This window comes from Phocoena sinus, chromosome 3, assembly GCF_008692025.1.
Source record: "Phocoena sinus isolate mPhoSin1 chromosome 3, mPhoSin1.pri, whole genome shotgun sequence".
Taxonomy (NCBI): domain Eukaryota; kingdom Metazoa; phylum Chordata; class Mammalia; order Artiodactyla; family Phocoenidae; genus Phocoena; species Phocoena sinus.
The window spans coordinates 54,421,596-54,442,975 of record NC_045765.1 but is presented as its reverse complement, the minus strand read 5'-3'; the positions used below and the strand labels follow the sequence as shown (position 1 = coordinate 54,442,975).

At 40.5% G+C, this 21,380-nt stretch overlaps 2 protein-coding genes across 5 annotated transcripts in view; both read left to right on the top strand.

Moving 5' to 3' along the window:
• LOC116750459 (protocadherin alpha-C2) overlaps positions 1–21,380 on the top strand; it is a 159,156-nt gene that overhangs the window by 77,933 nt on the left and 59,843 nt on the right. The gene's annotated exons all lie outside the window — the stretch shown is intronic.
• Positions 565–3,021, top strand: PCDHAC1 (protocadherin alpha subfamily C, 1). The gene is given in 6 exon segments (XM_032625138.1): positions 565–979; positions 982–1,091; positions 1,093–1,178; positions 1,180–1,299; positions 1,301–2,333; positions 2,335–3,021. Coding segments are annotated over 6 exon segments (2,451 nt in total).

Sequence of the window (21,380 nt, the reverse complement as noted above, 5' to 3'; positions counted from 1 at the left end):
GGTCCGAGTACCCGGGACCCGACGCTCCGCTTTCAAGCAGTCGCGGAGAAACGCCAGCCGACCTCAGCCCCAGTACAACCTCAACCTTCAGGGAGAGGTTGTGGACATTAAGACCGCGGCGGTCTCAGGGCTAGGAAACGCCGTTTAAGGGAAGGCGTATTAGTTGTTGGGGGCGTCTTCCTAGCCCCGCCCCGCGCTCGCTGCCAGGGCGCGGGGCGAGATCCCAGCTAGCTGGGAACGGAGACCGCGCTTCCCCAACGCCGGCGGTTTACCTCGTCTCTGCACCCCTAGGCGGCGCTGCACTCCTCCGCACCCGGTCCGCTCCGCTTTCCCAGACGGCTGCCAAGCCTCCAGTCTAGCAAGCCTAGCTCGCAGCCGGCCGGCCCCGGGCAATTCCGGTATTCGGAAGGCGAACGTCGGCGGTCTCTGCACCTCCAGTCGGCAGCAGCGGCCGGTCGGCCCTCGTTTTTTTCTTTTTTAAAACCACGGCTTGTGATCTCCGGGAGTCCGGAGCATGGTCCCGGGTCACCGCTGGTGGAACGAGGACGCCGAGAGGGAGGGAGGATGGTGGGCTGGAGGGTGGCGGTTCTGTGTTTGTGGGTCTTCTGCGGCTCTGCGGCGGGACAGCTCGAATACTCCGTGTCGGAGGAGACCGAACGGGGCGTAGCCGTAGGCAGTGTTGCTCAGGACTTGAGGCTGTCAGCGGCCGCTCTGTCCTTGCGGAACTTTCGCTTCCTTTCCAGCCACGGCGAGCCCTACTTCGAGGTCGATCTGGCCAGCGGAAGCTTGGTGGTCAGAGAGCCGGCGGATCGCGAACGGCTGTGCGGGGACAAAGCTGCCTGCGTTCTGACCTATGAGCTGGTGCTGGAGGACCCGCTGGAGCTGCACAATATTCACGTTCACGTCCTGGACACCAACGACAACTCGCCTCACTTCCCTGCCGGCGACGTGCAGTTGCACATTCCCGAGTTCCTGATGCCGGAGCCCGTTTTACTCTCCCTAATGCCCAAGATGCCAACGAGGGAAGCAATGGGGTGCTAAGCTACAGCCTGAGCCCCAGCCAGCACTTTCGCCTGGACATGGGGTCGTGCGCGGGTCGACGGCAGCGAATACCCGGAGTTGGTATTGGAGAAAGGGCTGGATCGGGAGCAGCGTGCCACCCACCGGCTGGTGCTCACTCCGGGACGGCGGGTCGCCGGCGCGCTCCGGAGACGCACAAGTCACCATCGTCGTGGTGGACACAAACGACAATGCACCTGTATTTGAGCGCTCAGTATACCGCACCAAGGTGCCAGAGTCCCCCCAACGGGACTGTGTTATTCCGAGTTCAAGCCTCGGACCCGGATGAAGGCTCCAATGGGGAAATCCGGTACTCCTTAAGCAATAGCACGCAGGCAAAGCTGCGACACCACTTTCACGTGCACCCTAGAAATGGGGAATTGCGGGTAGCTGCTTCACTAGGTCCGCCTGAAACGCTGTTGGAGGCATACATCGAGGCGAGGGATGAAGGCGCCTTCGGTCTAGCCAGCACCGCCAAACTGCTGGTGGAAGTGACTGATGTGAACGATCACGATCCCTATGTGAACCACCCCACTTTCTCCAGTCCAGTTTCCAAGGACACCGCCGCTGGCACAGTGATTGCTCTCAGTGTAAGGGATGAGGACCTTGGTCCCAATGGTAAGGTCGTTTGTAGCATGTCCGCTGGAGGCCCTTTTAAGCTGAAGGCTTCCTTTGACAACTACTACAGCTTGCTGACTGGTGGGCCGTTGGACCGGGAGCAGATCAGTGAATACCAGGTCCTGATCACCGCCTTAGATGGTGGCTCGCCCCCACTTAGCACCCGCAGGACACTGACTGTGTCAGTTGCTGATGTGAACGACAATACACCAAACTTTCCTCAACCGAAACAGGAACTTCTTGTGGCAGAAAACAATGGCCCTGGGACCTCCCTAGGATGTGAGTTTGACCAGGACCCAGATCTGGGGAAGAATGGTGTCATCTTTTATGAGCTGTTGGATATTATCTCTGAAGGGCAGGCAGCCTCTAACTTGGTGGCAGTAGATTCCTCCAGTGGGGCTATCACTGCCAAAATTTCCTTTGACTTTGAGCAGCTCAGGGAGTGTCACTTCCAAGTGGAAGCCCAGGATGGTGGCATTCCTCCCAGAAGTGCAACAGTGACTGTGAACTTGTTTGTGGGAGACAGGAACGACAATGCTCCAGTCATCTTGTTTCCCTTGCCCAGAAATGGCTCTGTCCCGGTGGAAATTGTGCCCCACTCTGCCAGAACAGGACACCTGGTCACAAAAGTGGTAGCAGAGGATGCAGACAGTGGGTGGCTCCAATGCTTGGCTTTCTTACCACATCTCTCAGGCTTCTGACTCGAGCCTTTTTAGAATTTCAGCCAGTATGGGAGAGCTCCATACTGCTCGCTTAGTTCTTCCCACTGATGCAGTTAAACAGAGGGTGGTGGTAGTGGTTCGGGACCATGGAGACCCATCACTTTCCACCTCTGTCACACTGGGCGTTCTGTTGAGCAACTCTGTCCCTCGGGTCCTTCCAGACTTTGAAGATGGCTGGGAAAAAGGCGGGAACCTTTCTGCCCAGAACCTGTATTTAGTAATTGCTCTGGCCTGTATTTCCTTTTTATTTCTGGGGTGCTTACTTTTCTTTGTGAGTAGCAAGTTGAGCCAGATCCCAGGTTGTTGCTCTCAGAGCTGCTGTCGCTCTCCAGAGGATTTGAGATATGGGAGCAAGATGGCTTTGAATCCTTGCATGACATCTGCCACAATAGATGTCACTACAGTCGAAAGACTTTCTCAGACCTACCTCTGTCGGGCCTCTCTGGGACTTGGTTCTGACAATAACAGTTTGCTGTTGCGTGGGGAATACACTGCTGCTGACCTGAGAAATTTGGCCTCTGGGATAGAACTGAATGTGCCAATATCCTGTATTCAGATTCACAATAGGAAAGGGGATCATGCAAATGTAAATGCCGTGGTAAGCAAATTTTATGAGATTTGATTCCCTTGACCAGGAAATGACCACTAGCTATTTCTGAAATGTTTCTTAGACGAGCCTTTGGCAACATTTAATCCAATGAATGGAATGCTCCTGCTTAGCATCCCCTGTGCTAAGGATTCTGGGAAGATATAGGCGTTAAAAGAGACTGACCTTGGCCTCAAGAAGGTTACAGTTTATTTTTGAGAAAGCAAGGTAAGAAATTCAAACCTATTACAGAACAACTAAAATAATATAGCATAAAGGTCTAAAATTTTTAAAAAAGCACCAAAGTTTCTGGTACAGGTAATAAACAACCTGGCGGGTCTTTTAAAAAAATATTTATTTTTATTTACTTATTTTTGGCTGTGTTGGGTCTTTGTTGCTGCTCGTGGGCTTTCTCTAGTTGTGGTGAGCAAGGGCTACTCTTTGTTTCAGTGCGCGTACTTCTCATTGCGGTGGCTTCTCTTGTTGCAGAGCCCAGGCTCTAGGCATGCAGGCTTCAGTAGTTGTGGCACACGGGCTCAGTGCTCTAGAGCACAGGCTCTAGTAGTTGTGGCGCATGGGCTTCGTAGCTCCGCGGCATGTGGGATCTTCCCGGACCAGGGCTTGAACCTGTGTCCCCTGCATTGGCAGGTGCATTCTTAACCACTGTGCCACCAGGGAATTCCCCTGGGGTGTCTTTAAATAATTCCTTTTACGAATTTCTTTAAGGAATTACTTAAAGCAAATATCCCTTCATTAGAAGTATTTTGAGCAACAGATATGTGTAAGGCATTCTGATTCCTAAGGTGAGAATGAAAATTATGTAAGAGTCTTTGTGTAATACAAACTTAATATCATGGACGATGAGACGTTTATTCAAACCATTACAATACATGATTTAAAAATGATGATAACCTAAAACATGTAAAAGTAAATTGCAGTGGATGTTCAAAGAAGGGAGAGAGATAACATGAGAGAACATCTAGGCAGGGAGGAGGAAATCATAGGAAGCTTTGTGGTAGAGATAGCTGTTGAATTGGATTGTGAATGCTATACCGTTTAATAAAATGCAGCATACTCTCTAGGCTATATTTTACAATGAGCCCCGTTTTGACAAAGTAGTCTTTTTTTAGAATGATGCTCCAAAACACAGCTAATAGTTCCACACAGTGTTTGTAAGTACATAAAAATTCTAGGCATATCTCAAAACACCTATTTGTACTGACAGAAAGAAGATAAGATGATTTGGTATAGGACTTGACAACCTCTTATTTTGTGTTCTTATTGATATATTTCACAAAGAAGACAGATGAGTAATTGTTATGTCAGAAACATTTGTGTGTTCAAAGGTGCACTTACCATTCAAAGTCCATTCAACTTGGATTTAATATTCTTATTACTTTAGAAACCAGTATACTTAGAAGTAAGTAAATACCATATTTGGGAGTAATGCATCTAATAAAATTAAATTATACCTCAGTTTATCTGTTTGGCATTTCAAAACTTTCTGAGTGGAGTGGGAGCAATTGGCTTAGCAATTTTACAATATTACTTTCCAACTTCTCATGGAGATCATGGATACAAGAGAAAGGTTGTGCAGAAATTAGGGAAGGGAGCGAAGGGAATGTTCTACTCTTCTAGGTAATAAGAGAGAAAATTGGATAAGTTATTTTCCTTCAAATAATTATGTTAACTGCAAATAAAATAGATTTGCATCCATTATAATTTTGCATAATTAATATTCACACATGATATAATGGAATCCAATATATATGATTAGTAAATACTTGCTGATGAATGAATAATTAAATTTGTGAATATATTAATTGGCTGGAAACACTCTTCAACATAGAGGGAAAAACTTTAACTTAACTTTTATCTCTACGTGTATATATAGTTAACAGTTTAAAGGCTATTTTCAAACATATTATTTTCTTCCTTATGATATATAATCATGAAACAACACAACAGGGATTTTCTGGTCCTAGAGCTAGCATGAGAAATCTCAGTGCTGTATTCTGGGGTTAAATAAGAGTCCAGTTCCTGTAGATAACAAAGTGATTAGTAGGGATGCACATCATAACACTGTGAACTTTGCAGTGAATGAAAATTAAAATGCAGTTAATTTTAAGGGAGAAAATTGGTGCACAAAATGTTAGTATTTCAGGTATCAAAACACAGTGTATAAACTCTATTAAGAAAATTCACCATTTATTTCTTTTATTTCATTGCTTTCTGTAACAAGGAGAGATAAGGATACCAGCAATGTCTATGCAGTTTGAGAATCAGGAATTGTTTGAGAGAAACATTTTGACTAGACTACAAAGGAAACATAAGTAAGTGATAAGAAGATCAATGGATCTGAGAGTTAGAAGGAAAATTATCTACTTAAAAGGAAAAAAAATGTAGTTAATAACAGAGGAAAATGTCCCCTGCCACAGAATTTTTAAACTTATGTGAGTGATAAAGTAACAGAGATATACTGTTTAGACGTGCAGGGCTATTGTGCCATCTCACTCATCCAGTTGGACAGTCTTTTTCCATCATTGTTGATATTTCGCTTTTTAGGTTGTTCATTGTCTGTTAATTTTTGTGGGCTGGATAATTCCTCATATATATAGAAAGTTTGATGTATAAAAACATGGGGAAAATAACCTCTGTAAAGCTGTAGTATTTGTAATTCAACACAGGCATTTATTATTTACTTCTTCCTATCCAAGTGCATATTGATCCAATCTTGATTCTTTAGAAAAGAATGCTTATCATAGTGTTCACTGAATGCCTTAAGAACAACTACAGAATTCTAGAAATAAGGCATTTGTTGCTTCAGTTTTATAAAACATATATCCTTTGAAAAGTGTGAAATTTCATAATTTTAACTGTGTGCCTGAGTCACACAGAATCATGTTGATGCATATGTGTTTATATTTTGTTCTAACTCTAAGCTCTCTGTCTTATTTTAGTTTAGAGTGTATGTTAGTATAATTTACAATACTAAAAAAAATTAACTTAAGAAATTCAGGAAGAAAAAAAAATTCAGGAAAACCTTTTATCTATATCTCTTCTTTGTTAATATTTAACAGATATAACCAAAATTGACCCACTGTGCAACAAGTAGACAACACGAGTTTCATGGCAATTTTTTCTGTTAAAATTCTTGATAGGGCTTCCCTGGTGGTGCAGTGGTTGAGAGTCCGCCTGCCGATGCAGGGGACACAGGTTCGTGCCCCGGTCCGGGAAGATACTCCGCGGCTCGGCACGTGAGCCATGGCCGCTGAGCCTGTGCGTCCGGAGCCTGTGCTCCGCAACCAGAGAGGCCACAACAGTGAGAGGCCCGTGTGCCGCCAAAAAAAAAAAAAAAAAATTCTTGATAGACAATTTAATTTTTTAGATGGTATCTGAGGTGTAAACTCTACTATTTAAAATTAGTTGCATTGGCAATTTTTTTAAGGTAGTAAATATTAATGTAGCAAAAACGCACAACAGCATACAACTGACTTTATTAAAAATTCCACATGAAAATTATATTTTAAACATACCAATGTTTTATTAGTGTATTGTTCTTCTGGGATTAAAGCAGTTTCTCTTTTGCCAGGATCTATGGAGTATAAAATATTTCCCCTTTGCAGTGTCGTTTGTTAACAGAGTGGTAGAATGTTTTTGGCATTCTGGGTGTTTTTATTTGCTAACGTATATTCCTTAAGTAGACTTTCCCATAGGTTAATTGGATGTTTCCTTATATCTATTTTGACTTTGAAGCTGATAACCACACGCCGAAAAACTTTAGAGTGCAGTAACTAAGGAAGCGTGCAAGGTAGATGATATATATTCAGATTAAATAATATGTAAATAGATAGCACAATAGTATTCACGGTATAATGCAAAAACCTCAAACTAGTGAAAAGGAGAGAAAAAGAGCGTTATAACTTGAGTAGAAAAAAGAAAAGCAATGCTTTTGGGAGATGTATGAGTGGGAAAGTTTTGGCAACATCTGATAATGTTAATGACCTATTGATTTTTGTTGCCTTCAATATTTGCAGTTAGAGGGAAACAATAATATTCCAGAGACTAAGTACACTTTAGCTGGCTTGGGATGAAGGTAGACTAAATTGCTAAGAAGTTTTTACATTGCTCAAATGCGTGTAATGTGAATATCAGAAATAGCATTTGGCAGAACGTCAAATGAATATAAATCACAATCTAGGACTCTGATTAAAGTATGGGAAAAAGGAATTTATTGGTAAGGATTATTCTTTAAAACCAAAACTTAATGATAAAGGTGGTTATTCACCTTGTTCCCAATTTTAATTGATGAGATGAGAGTGGGTCAGGAAACCACATGTCTCTTTTATACTGCATTTATAAAAAAGAATTAGGATAAGAATTTCTTCCTCAAGCTATAAACATAGAACTTGTCTTGGAATCTAGGAATGAACATGCAGTCACGCTGTCTCCTATGCTGCAGAGAAAGAGAAAAGCCTTTCTGTCCCAACCCAAATTGTTGGCTGTTCCTAGAGTCATCTGTTTGCCATGTACACATATACTGTTTTCATAGCTGAGCTCTATTGACATACCACAAAATGTACTCTCTGAATTCGGGCACATTATGTTTATTCCTTAGAATCTTTAAGCAAAGATTACAGCTGTTTTGTTTAGAATCAAAATGATGTTCATACAAAATAAAAACAACCAATTAAGACATCTTAATAGTGGGTTTCGGCATCTGTAATTCATCACTTGAGATTGGCATGTCATTTTCCTTTCTTTTAAGGATTTGGTATCAAGGTTATGCTGGCCTTATTAAACAAGTTGGAAGTGTTTTTTTCTTCCTCTCCTTTTTTTCTAGTCTCTGGTCATGTTTGTTAAGATTGGTGTTATTTCTGTCTTAAATATCTAGTAGAATTCACTAGGAATGTTCTCTGTGCCTTAAGTTTTCTTTGTGGGAAAGTTTTAAATCATGAAATCACATTTCTTTATTAGTAAGAGAAATATTCATATTTTTATTCTTCTTGTTTCATTTCTGTGAATTCTCTTTTTCCAGAAATATGTTAATTTTATGTAAATTTTCAAATATTTTGGCATAAAGTTTTTTATAATATCCTCTTTGTGATCTTTGTAACATCTACAGGATCTGTAGTGATATTCCTCTTTCCAATCTTATGTTATTGTCACCTCTCATTTTTCCTGGTTAGACTTGGAAGTAGCTTATTATATTAGCCTTTCAAGGACTAACTTGGCTTTTGGGATTCTCTTGCTTGTATATTTGCTTTCTATTTAATTGATTTCTGCTTTAAACATTATTTACTTCCTAATATTTTCTTTATGTTCCATTTGCTATTTGATTTCTAGCTTCTTATATAGCTTATTGTTTTTCAGGTTTTGTTATTTTTTTTTTTTTTTTTTTTTTTTTTTTTTTGGGGTACGCGGGCCTCTCACTGTTCTGGCCTCTCCCGTTGCGGAGCACAGGCTCCGGACGCGCAGGCTCAGCGGCCATGGCTCACGGGCCCAGCCGCTCTGCGGCATGTGGGATCTTCCCAGACCGGGGCACGAACCCGTGTCCCCTGCATCGGCAGGCGGACTGTCAACCACTGCGCCACCAGGGAAGCCCCCAGGTTTTGTTATTTTTAATATATGGATTTAAAGCTGAAAAATTCCCCTAAGTATGGTATGATCTGCTTCATGCAAATCATATTTAAAAAATTTTTAATTCAAGTATAACATACATAAAAGTTCATATATCGTATATGTATAACGTGCTGAACATTTCAAAATCAACAGAATCATGTAATCACCACAGAGGTAAAGAAGTAGGAGAGCATTACCAGCACCCTGAGCCCCGCTCAGCCTCCTCTATCTTTACTCCCTTCTGAAATACAACTATTATCATGAATTCCAACATCATAAAAATAGAATCGTATGGTATGATTATGTTTTTGTGTCTGGCTAATTTAATTCAATATCATACATATGACAATCACCTGGCCTGCTGTGTATAGCAATAATCCATCCATTAAGTTGCTGTATGTCACATTGTATGAATATATCACAATTTATTTATCCATTTTTCTGCTGATGGACATTTTTTTCAAGTTTATTTTTGCTATTATGGACAATTCTGCTATGAACATTTTTTCTGTGTCTTTTGGTGCACATATTTGCATTTCTGATGACTATGTATCTAGTAGTAGAAAATGCTTGGTTATGTGGTATGAGTATGCAACTTTAATAGATGCTGCCAACAGGTTCCCAAATTAGTTGTTCCAAGTTCCTCTCCTGCCAGCAGCGCTTGAGAGTTTGTTACTCCACATTCTTGAATAATTAGTATTACCAGACTTTTACATTTTCTTTGTTATAGTGGTGTGTGCTAGTATCTCATTTTAAAAATTTAAGTTCTAGATTTGTTTTTTTCCATATAATGTCATAATTGAATACTGAACAGTCTACGAAGTGAATATTAAAATGCTTAGACCATTCATCCCTCCCTTCCATTGTATACTTTTTTTTAAGTCAGGTTTATTGGTTGTTTGAGAAATATTGGTTCACTGAGCTCTACAGATCTTCCAAATGTGGACACATTTTATTATGCAATAACAAAAAATCACATTTGTGAATACCACCATCGATCTCATCAGACAGACAGTCTTTTAGTTTTGGGAAGGTACAAGCTCATGGTAGCAGACAAAAGTTTTCCAAAATTGTGATTCTTACTCAAAATCTTAAATTTTATCATTTGCAACAAATACTGTCACTTGTTTTCCTTGCAGTGACAGGCTCATTTCATTCATTTTTAAGAGAATGTCTGCCTTCTGGTGTTATAAATACCCAAGTCCATCTTGTAAATTTCCTGTCACAGACCTGGAATCAACCATTCTACAAAGATCCTTCAATTCTTTTTTGTGGGAGATGGTATTTAGAAATATAATCTGGACAATAGGTGTGCTTATTCCTACGTGGTTGAGTCAGCGTTTCTAGGTGTGAACTAGGGGATATGCATTTTTTAAAAGGTAAAATAAATCACAAGTTCATATTAATTTTTACAGTTCAAGTTCAGAACGATAAGGTTTTTACTTAATTTCATCACTCTTACATTTGTATCTCCTTTCTCCCATAACAAAAATCACAGTGTTGGGCTTCCCTGGTGGCGCAGTGGTTGAGAGTCCGCCTGCCGATGCAGGGGACACGGGTTCGTGCCCCGGTCTAGGAAGATCCCACATGCCGCGGAGCGACTAGGTCCGTGAGCCATGGCTGCTGAGCCTGCGCGTCCGGAGCCTCTGCACTGCAACGGGAGAGGCCACAACAGTGAGAGGCCCACGTACCGCAAAAACAAACAAACAAACAGTGTTCATTTATATCAACATAATTACTAATTTATTACCACACACTACTCAAAGAACACACTTAGAAAACAATACCAGCATTAAACCAACATTGTGATTACAGTAACAGTTTAATATTTTTGCCATTCTTTTCATTTGTAAGGTATATTTTACTAGGCTTGTACAAGTTACTGTGTTTTAAAGTATCTTGGAATAGTTCGTCTCTGTGTAGTTATGCCACCAACTACACAGAGTTAGGTTCATTTGTTTCAAGTTGCTTTCACAGTGAGGGCTTTCTTTTTTTTGAATTTTATTTATTTTTTTATACAGCAGGTTCTTATTAGTCATCAATTTTATACACATCAGTGTATACATGTCAATCCCAGTCACCCAATTCAACACACCACCATCCCCACCCCCCGCGGCTTTCCCCCCTTAGTGTCTATATGTTTGTTCTCTACATCTGTGTCCCAACTTCTGCCCTGCAAACCTGTTCATCTGTACCATTTTTCTAGGTTCCACATACATGCGTTAATATACGATATTTGTTTTTCTCTTTCTGACTTATTTCACTCTGTATGACAGTCTCTAGATCCATCCATGTCTCAACAAATTACCCAATTTCGTTCCTTTTTATGGCTGAGTAATATTCCATTGTATATATGTACCACAACTCCTTTATCCATTCATCTGTCGATGGGCATTTAGGTTGCTTCCATGACCTGGCTATTGTAAATAGTGCTGCAATGAACATTGGGGTGCATGCGTCTTTTTGAATTATGGTTTTCTCTGGGTATATGCCCAGTAGTGGGATTGCTGGATCATATGGTAATTCTATTTTTAGTTTTTCAAGGAACCTCCATACTGTTCTCCATACTGGCTGTATCAGTTTACACTCCCACCAACAGTGCAAGAGGGTTCCCTTTTCTCCACACCCTCTCCAGCATTTGTTGCTTGTAGATTTTCTGATGATGCCCATTCTAACTGGTGTGAAGTGATACCTCATTGTAGTTTTGATTTGTATTTCTCTAATAATTAGTGATGTTGAGCAGCTTTTCATGTGCTTCTTGGACATCTGTATGTCTTCTTTGGAGAAATGTCTATTTAGGTCTTCTGCCCATTTTTGTATTGGGTTGTTTGTTTCTTTAATATTGAGCTGCATGAGCTGTTTATATATTTTGGAGATTAATCCTTTGTCCGTTGATTCATTTGCAAATATTTTCTCCCATTCTGAGGGTTGTCTTTTCGTCTTGTTTATGGTTTCCTTTGCTGTGCAGAAGCTTTGAAGTTTCAGTAGGTCCCATTTGTTTATTTTTGGTTTTATTTCCATTACTCTAGAAGGTGGGTCAAAAAAGATCTTGCTGTGATTTATGTCAAAGAGTGTTCTTCCTATGTTTTCCTCTAAGAGTTTTATAGTGTCTGGTCTTACATTTAGGTCTCAAATCCATTTTGAGTTTATTTTTGTGTATGGTGTTAGGGAGTGTTCTAATTTCATTCTTTTACATGTAGCTGTCCAATTTTTCCAGCACCACTTATTGAAGAGACTGTCTTTTCTCCATTGTATATCCTTGCCTCCTTTGTCATAGATTAGTTGACCGTAGGTGCATGGGTTTATCTCTGGGCTTTCTATCTTGTTCCATTGATCTATGTTTCTGTTTTTGTGCCAGTACCATATTGTATTGATTACTGTAGCTTTGTGGTATAGTCTGAAGTCAGGGAGTCTGATTCCTCCAGCTCTGTCTTTCTCCCTCAAGACTGCTTTGGCTATTCTGGGTCTTTTGTGTCTCCATACAAATTTTAAGATTTTTTTGTTCTAGTTCTGTAAAAAATACCATTGGTAGGGCTTCCCTGGTGGTGCAGTGGTTGAGAGTCGCCCTGCTGATGCAGGGGACACAGGTTCGTGTCCCAGTCTGGGAGGATCCCACATGCCATGGAGCGGCTGGGCCCGTGAGCCATGGCTGCTGGGCCTGCGCATCCGGAGCCTGTGCTCTGCAACGGGAGAGGCCACAACAGTGAGAGGCCCGCGTACTGCAAAAAAAAAAAAAAAAAAAAAACCATTGGTAATTTTATAGGGATTGCATTGAATCTGTAGATTGCTTTGGGTAGTATAGTCATTTTCACAATATTGATTCTTCCAACCCAAGAACATGGTATATCTCTCCATCTGTTTGTATCATCTTTAATTTCTTTCATCAGTGTCTTATAGTTTTCTGCATACAGGTCTTTTGTCTCCCTAGGTAGGTTTATTCCTAGGTATTTTATTCATTTTGTTGGAATGGTAAATGGGAGTGTTTCCTTAATTTCCCTTTCAGATTTTTCATCATTAGTGTATAGGAATGCAAGAGATTTCTGTGCATTAATTTTGCATCCTGCAACTTTACCAAATTCATTGATTAGCTCTAGTAGTTTTCTGGTGGCATCTTTAGGATTCTCTATGTATAGTATCATGTCATCTGCAAACAGTGACAGATTTACTTCTTCTTTTCCAATTTGTATTCCTTGTATTTGTATTTCTTCTCTGATTGCCATGGCTAGGACGTCCAAAACTATGTTGAATAATAGTGGTGAGAGTGGACATCCTTGTTTTGTTCCTGATCTTAGAGGAAATGTTTTCAGTTTTTCACCATTGAGAATGATGTTTGCTGTGGGTTTGTCGTATATGGCCTTTATTATGTTGAGGTAGTATCCCTCTTTGCCCACTTTCTGGAGAGTTTTTATCATAAATGGGTGTTGAATTTTGTCAGAAGCTTTTTCTGCATCTATTGAGATGATCATATGGTTTTTCTTCTTCAATTTGTTAATATGGTGTATCACATTGATTGATTTGCATATTATGAAGAATCCTTGCATCCCTGGGATAAATCCCACTTGATCATGGTGTATGCTCCTTTTAATGTGTTTTGGATTCTGTTTGCTAGTATTTTGTTGAGGATTTTTGCACCTATATTCATCAGTGATATTGGTATGTAATTTTCTTTTTTTTAGTATCTTTGTCTGGTTTTGGTGTCAGGGTGATGGTGGCCTCATAGAATGAGTTTGGGAGTGTTCCTTCCTCTGCAATTCTTTGGAAGAGTTTGAGAAGGATAGGTGTTAGCTCTTCTCTAAATGTTTGATAGAATTCACCTGTGAAGCCATCTGGTCCTGGGACTTTTTTTTTTTTTTTTTTTTTTTTTTTTTTTTTTTTTTTTTTTTGCGGTACGCAGGCCTCTCACTGTTGTGGCCTCTCCCGTTGCAGAGCACAGGCTCCGGACGCGCAGGCTCAGCGGCCATGACTCACGGGCCCAGCCGCTCCGCGGCATGCGGGATCTTCCCGGACCGGGGCACGAACCCGTGTCCCCTGCATCGGCAGGCGGGCTCTCAACCACTGCGCCACCAGGGAAGCCCCCTGGGACTTTTTTTTGTTGGAAGATTTTTAACCACAGCTTCAATTTCATTACTTGTGATTGGTCTGTTCATATTTTCTATTTCTTCCTGGTTCAGTCTTGGAAGGTTATACCTTTCTAAAAATTTGTCCATTTCTTCCAGGTTGTCCATTTTATTGGCATAGAGCTGCTTGTAGTAGTCTCTTAGGATGCTTTGTATTTCTGCAGTGTCTGTTGTAACTTCTCCTTTTTCGTTTCTAATTTTATTGATTTGAGTCCTCTCCCTCTTTTTCTTGATGATTCTGGCTAATGGATTATCAATTTTGTTTATCTTCTCAAAGAACCAGCTTTTAGTTTTATTGATCTTTGCTATTGTTTTCTTTGTTCCTATTTCATTTATTTCTGCTCTGATCTTTATGATTTCTTTCCTTCTGCTAACTTTGGGTTTTGTTTGTTCTTCTTTCTCTAGTTCCTTTAGGTGTAACGTTAGATTGTTTATTTGAGATTTTTCTTTTTTATTGAGGTAGGCTTGTATAGCTATAAACTACCCTCTTAAATTGCTTTTGCTGTATCCCATAGGTTTTGGATCGTCGTTTTTTCATTGTCATTTGTCTCTAGGTATTTTTCGATTTCCTCTTTGATTTCTTCAGTGATCTCTTGGTTATTTAGTGACGTATTGTTTAGCCTCCATGTGTTTGTGTTTTTTACGTTTTTTTGCCCTGTAATTGATTTCTAATCTCATAGTGTTGTGGTCAGAAAAGATACTTGATATGATTTCAATTTTCTTAAATTTACTGAGGCTTGATTTGTGACCCAAGGTGTGATCTATCCTGGAGAATGTTCCGTGCGCACTTGAGAAGAAAGTGTAATCTGCTGTTTTTGGATGGAATGTCCTATAAATATCAATTAAATCTATCTGGTCTATTGTGTCATTTAAAGCTTCTATTTCCTTATTTATTTTCTGTTTGGATGATCTGTCCTTTGGTGTAAGTGAGGTGTTAAAGTCCCCCACTATTATTGTGTTACTGTCGATTTCCTCTTTTATAGCAGTTGCCTTATGTATTGAGGTGCTCCTATGTTGGGTGCATATATATTTACAATTGTTATATCTTCTTCTTGGATTGATCCCTTGATCATTATGTAGTGTCCTTCCTTGTCTCTTGTAACATTCTTTATTTTAAAGTCTATTTTATCTGATATGAGTATTGCTACTCCAGCTTTCTTTTGATTGCCATTTGCATGGAATATCTTTTTCCATCCCCTCACTTTCAGTCTGTATATGTCCCTAGGTCTGAAGTGGGTCTCTTGTAGATAGCATATATATGGGTTTTGTCTTTGTATCCATTTAGTAAGCCTGTGTCTTTTGGTTGGAGCATTTAATCCATTCACGTTTAAGGTAATTATCAATATGTATGTTCCTATGACCATTTTCTTAATTGTTATGGGTTTGTTTTTGTAGGTCCTTTTCTTCTCTTGTGTTTCCCACTTAAAGAAGTTCCTTTAGCATTTTTTGTAGAGCTGGTTTGGTGGTGCTGAATTCTCTTAGCTTTTGCTTGTCTGTAAAGCTTTTGAGTTCTCCATCGAATCTGAATGAGATCCTTGCGGGGTAGGGTAATCTTGGTTGTAGGTTCTTCCCCTACATCACTTTAAGTATATCATGCCACTCCCTTCTGACTTGTAGAGTTTCTGTTTAGAAATCAGCTGTTAACCTTTTGGGAGTTCCCTTGTATGTTATTTGTCGTTTTTCCCTTGCTGGTTTCAGTAAGTTTTCTTTGTCTTTAATTTTTGCCAATTTAATTACTATGTGTCTTGGTGTGTTTCTTCTTGGGTTTAGCCTGTATGGGACTCGCTGAGCTTCCTGGACTTGGGTGGCTATTTCCTTTCCCGTGTAATGGAAGTTTTCGACTGTAATCTCTTCAAATATTTTATCTGGTTCTCTCTCTCTCTCTTCTCCTTCTGGGACCCCTATAATGCAAATGTTGTTGCGTTTAATGTTGTCCCAGAGGTCTCTTAGGCTGTCTTCATTTCTTTTCCTTCTTTTTTCTTTATTCCCTTCCTCAGCAGTGAATTCTCCCGTTCTGTCTTCCAGGTCACTTATCCGTTCTTCTGCTTCAGTTATTCTGCTATTGATTCCTTCTAGTGTAGTTTTCATTTCAGTTATTGTTTTGTTCATCTCTGTTTGCTTGTTCTTTAATTCTTGTAAGTCTTTGTTAAACATTTCTTGCATCTTCTCGATCTTTGCCTCCATTCTTTTTCTGAGGTCCTGGATCATCTTCACTATCATTATTCTGAATTCTTTTTCTGGAAGGTTGCCTATCTCCACTTCATTTAGTTGTTTTTCTGGGATTTTATCTTGTTCCTTCATTTGGTACATAGCCCTCTGCCTTTTCATCTTGTCTATCTTTCTGTGAATGTGGCTTTTGTTCCACAGGCTGCAGGACTGTAATTCTTGCTTCTGCTGTCTGCCCTCTGGTGGATGAGGCTATCTAAGAGGCTTGTGCAAGTTTCCTGATGGGAGGGACTGGTGGTGGGTAGAGCTGACTGTTGCTCTGGTGGGCAGAGCTCAGTAAAACTTTAATCCTCTTGACTGCTGATGGGTGGGGCTGGGTTCCCTCCCTGTTGGTTGTTTGGCCTGAGGCGACCCAACACTGCAGCCTACCTGGGCTCTTTGGTGGGGCTAATGACAGACTCTGGGAGGGCTCACGCCAAGGAGTACTTCCCAGAACTTCTGCTGCCAGTGTCCTTGTCCCCACAGTGAGCCACAGCCACCCCCTGCCTCTGCAGGAGACCCTCTAACACTAGCAGGCAGGTCTGGTTCAGTCTCCCCTGGGGTCACTGCTCTTTCTCCTGGGTCCCTATGCGCACACTACTTTGTGTGTGCCCTCCAAGAGTGGAGTCTATGTTTCCCCCAGTCCTGTCGAAGTCCTGCAATCAAATCCCACTAGCCTTCAAAGTCTGATTTTCTAGAAATTCCTCCTCTCGTTGCCAGACCCCCAGGTTGGGAAGCCTGACATGGGGCTCAGAACCTTCACTCCAGTGGGTGGACTTCTGTGGTATAAGTGTTCTGCAGTCTGTGAGTCACCTACCCAGCAGTTATGGGATTTGATTTTACTGTGATTGTGCCCCTCCTACCTTCTCACTGTGGCTTCTCCTTTGTCTTTGGATGTGGGGTATCTTTTTTGGTGAGTTCCAGTGTCTTCCTATGGATGATTGTCCAGCAGCTAGTTGTGATTCTAGTGTTCTTATAAGAGGGAGTGAGAGCACGTCCTTCTACACCACCATCTTGGTTCCTCAGCACTTGCTTTTTAAAATTAAATATTTTGGAACCACCTTTATCCAATTCTCCCTCTCCCCCACCCCCTCCTTTGGTAACCACAAATCTGATCTCTTTTTCTATGAGTTTGTTTGTTTGTTTGTTTTTGTGGTATGCAGGGCTCTCACTGTTGTGGCCTCTCCTGTTGCGGAGCACAGGCTCTGGAGGCACAGGCTCAGTGGCCACGGCTCACAGGCCCAGCTGCTCCGTGGCATGTGGGATCTTCCCGGACTGGGGCACAAACCCGTGTCCTCTGCATCGGCAGGCGGACTCTCAACCACTGTGCCATCAGGGAAGCCCAGTTTGTTTGTTTTTGAAGTATAATTGACCTACAGCACTATGTTAGTTCTGTTGCACAGCATAGATACTTGATATTTCTGTACATTATGAAGTGATCACCATAATAAGTCTAGTTACCATTTGTCACCATACAAAGATATTACATTATTATTGACTGTATTTTCCACACTGTACATTTTATACCTGTGACTCGTTTATTCTGTAACTGGAAGTTTGCACCTCTTAATTTCCCTTACCTAGTTCACTCATCCCCCAACCCCTTCCCTTCTGGCAACCACCTGTTTGTTCTCTGTATCTATGACTCTGTTTCTGTTTTGTTTATTCATTTGTTTTGTTTTTAGATTCCACATATAAGTGGAATCTTACAGTATTTGTGGTTGTCTGACTTATTTCACTTAGCATAATAACCTCAAGTCCATCCAGGTTGTCACAAATGGCAAGATTTCATTCTTTTCTATGGCTGAGTAGTATTCATCTCAACTGGGCGCTGTTGCTGGGCACTTAGGTTGCTTCTGTATCTTGGCTATTAATAGTGATTAATGCTGCAGTGAACATAGGGGTTCGTATATCTTTTCAAACTAGTGTTTTCATTTTCTTTGGAAAAATACCCAGAAGTGGAATTGCTGGATTGTATGGTAGTTCTATTTTTAATCTTTTGTGGAAACATCATACTGTTTTCCGTAGTGGCTGCACTGATTTACATTCCTTTAAACAGTGCATGAGCGTTCCCTTTTCTCCACATTGTCGCCAACACTTCTTTCTTATTTGTTGTCTTTTTGATAATAGCCATTCTGACAGGTGTGAGGTGATGTCTCAATGTGGTTTTGATTTGCATTTCCCTGATGATTAGTGACGTTGAGCATCTTTGCGTGTAACTGTTGGCTATCTGTATGTCTTCTTTGGAAAAATGTCTATTCAGATCCTCTGACCATTTTTTAATCAGGTTGTTTTTTGTTTGTTTGTTTGTTTGTTTTGCGGTATGCGGGCCTCTCACTGTTGTGGCCTCTCCTGTTGTGGAGCACAGGCTCCGGACGCACAGGCTCAGTGGCCGTGGCTTATGGGCCCAGCCGCTCCACTGTATGTGGGATCTTCCCGGACTGGGGCACGAACCTGTGTCCCGTGCATCGGCAGGCGGACTCTCAACCACTGCACCACCAGGGAAGCCCAGGTTGTTTGTTTTTTAGATGTTGAGTTATATGAGTTCTTTGTATATTTTGTATATTAACAGCTTATTGGATATATCATTTGCAAATATCTTGTCCCAATCAGTAGGTGGCGTTTTCATTTTGTTGATAGATTCCTTTGCTGTGCAAAACTGTTTTAGTTTGATGTGGTCCCATTTGTTTACTTTTGCTTTATTCATTTCTTCTAGGTTGTCCATTTTATTTGCATATAATTGTTCACAGTAATCTCTTATGATATTTGTATTTCTGTGGTGTCAGTTGTCACTTCTTTTCATTTCTGATTTTATTTATTTGGGTCCTCTTTTTTTCTTCATGAGTTGGCTAAAGGTTTATCAATTTTGTTTATCTTTTCAAAGAACCAGCTTTTAGTTTCATTGATATTTTCTATTTTTTTTTTTTAGTCTCTATTTCATAAATTTCTTCTCTGGTCTTTATGATTTCTTTCCTTCTGCTAACTTTCGGTTTTGTTTGTTATTCTTTTTCTAGTTCCTTTAGGTGTAAAGTTAGATTGTTTAAGATTTTTCTTGTTTCCTAAGGTAGGCTTGTATTGCTGTAATCTTCCCTTTTAGAACTGCTTTTGCTGTGTCCCATAGATTTGGGATCGTTGTGTTTCTGTTTTCATTTATCTCCAGGTATTTTTCGATTTTCTCTTTGACTTCTTCAGTGACCCATTGGTTGTTTAGCATATTGTTTAGCCTCCACGTGTTTGTGTTCTTGGGGTTTTTTATTTTTTACAGTTTTTTCCTTATAGTTGATTTCTAGTCTTGTAGTGTTGTGGCTGGAAAAGATGCTTGATGTGATTTCATTCTTCTAAAATTTACTGGGACTTGTTTTATGGCCTAGCAAGTGATCTATCCTGGAGAATGCTCCATGTGTACTTGAAAAGAATGTGTTTTCTGCTGCTTTTGCATGGAATGGACTATATATCTATTAAGTTCATCTGGCCTAATGTGTCATTTAAGGCCAGCATTTCCTTATTGATTTTCTGTCTGGGTGATCTATTCACTAATGTAAGAGGCATGTTAAAGTCCTTTTCTATTATTGCGTTACTGTTAATTTCTTTCATTACATTTGTTAATATTTGCTTTATGTATTTAGGTGCTCCTATGTTGGGTGCATATATTGGGTTGGTCAAAAAGGTCGTTCGGGTTTTTCCATAAGATCTTACAGAAAAACCTGAACGACCTTTTTGGCCAACGCAATATATTTACAGTTGTTACATCTTCTTGTTGGATTGATCCCTTTATTATAATGTAAGTTCCTTCTTTGTGTCTTATTATACTCTTTGTGTTAAAGTGTATTTTGTCTGATATAAGTATTGCTACTCCAGCTTTCTTTCTTCTTCTTTTTTTTTTTTTTTTTTGCGGTACGCAGGCCTCTCACTGTTGTGGCCTCTCCTGTTGCGGAGCACAGGCTCTGGATGCACAGGCTCAGCAGCCATGGCTCATGGGCCTAGCCACTCTGTGGCATGTGGGATCCTCCTGGACCGGGGCACGAACCCGCGTCCCCTGCATCGGCAGGTGGACTCTCAACCACTGCGCCACCAGGGAAACCCCTCATTGTGCTGTTTTATGAGTTATTTCTTACTAGTTTTCTTTCAGTTTTACTAATTTTGTCTTCATTTTGTGTCTAATATGCTATTAGAAGTTTCCCTTGAGGTTTTTTTTTCAGTTATTATATTATTCATTTAAAAATTCTATTTATTATTGTTCAAATCTGCTGGGACATTTTAAATTTATTTTTTCTTCTATGAAAATATTTTCAAGCTTGCTTTTTATCTCTTTAAATATATTAAATCTTTGATATTTCTAGAGTCTGCAGTCTGAAAGTATGTTTCTGCTGTGTGCTGCTTCAGCTTTTTTTTTTTTTTTTTTTTTTTTTTTGTGGTAAGCAGGCCTCTCACTGTTGTGGCCTCTCTCCTTGCGGAGCACAGGCTCCGGACACACAGGTTCAGCGGCCACAGCTCACGGGCCCAGCCGCTTTGCGGCATGTGGGATCCTCCCGGACCGGGGCATGAACCCATGTCTCCTGCATCGGCAGGCGGACCCTCTACCACTATGCCACCAGGGAAGCCCTTCAGCTGGTTTTTGATCACAGCTCCATATTTCCATGTGTGCCAGATTTCCCCTGACTTGTGATGGTCGTTACCCTGAAAATAATATTTGTCGGGATATCCTGAGATCTTGAATGAAAGTGCCTTCAGGATAGATTTTTATTTACACCTGCCAGTGTCTGAAAACTACTAGTTGTAAACTGCTTTAATCTAAGTTCAAGACTTGAGGGTCTTTGGAGACTTAGACTCTATGTATACCCAGCTGAAAATCTGTGGGATATCCAGTATCCAACCACAACTTTATAAGATTTTTTTTCCTTTCCTGTTTTCCTTCTGTTTTGGTTGGCTCCAAGTCAAACTCCCCAGCAGTTCTCTGGGCTGGAGAGTGGATAGGTTTGTTACACCGTTACCTGGAGAATATAGTCCTTGGGGTTCCAGATTACTGTAGTTTGGAGAGCCTATAAGAATCCTTAGTTTATGTACATTTTGGTCCTTAATTTCTGTCTTCCTCATCCCACAAATTATCTGAATTTATGTCCAAGTTTGTGTTGGCAGATGCTTTCAGAACGAAAAGCAAGTTCAAAATTCTGCTCACCTCTTTGGATTTAAGTTTCCTCCAGAATTTGTCTTAGCAGTTCCTCATTAACTTATCTGGTTTTTAGTGCTTTTAAGATAATTGTTTTAATATTTTATCCAGAATATTTACTTGCTTTTAGTAAGATGGCTGCTCTAAATAATTTAGGCTGCCATTAGCTGAGATTCCCTATTATACAGTTTTATCACCAGCAGACTAGCATCTAAGTAGTATTGAAATGCTTCATAGGGGGATTTAAATATTTTATTATTAATTTTGGAAAGAAAGTAATTCAT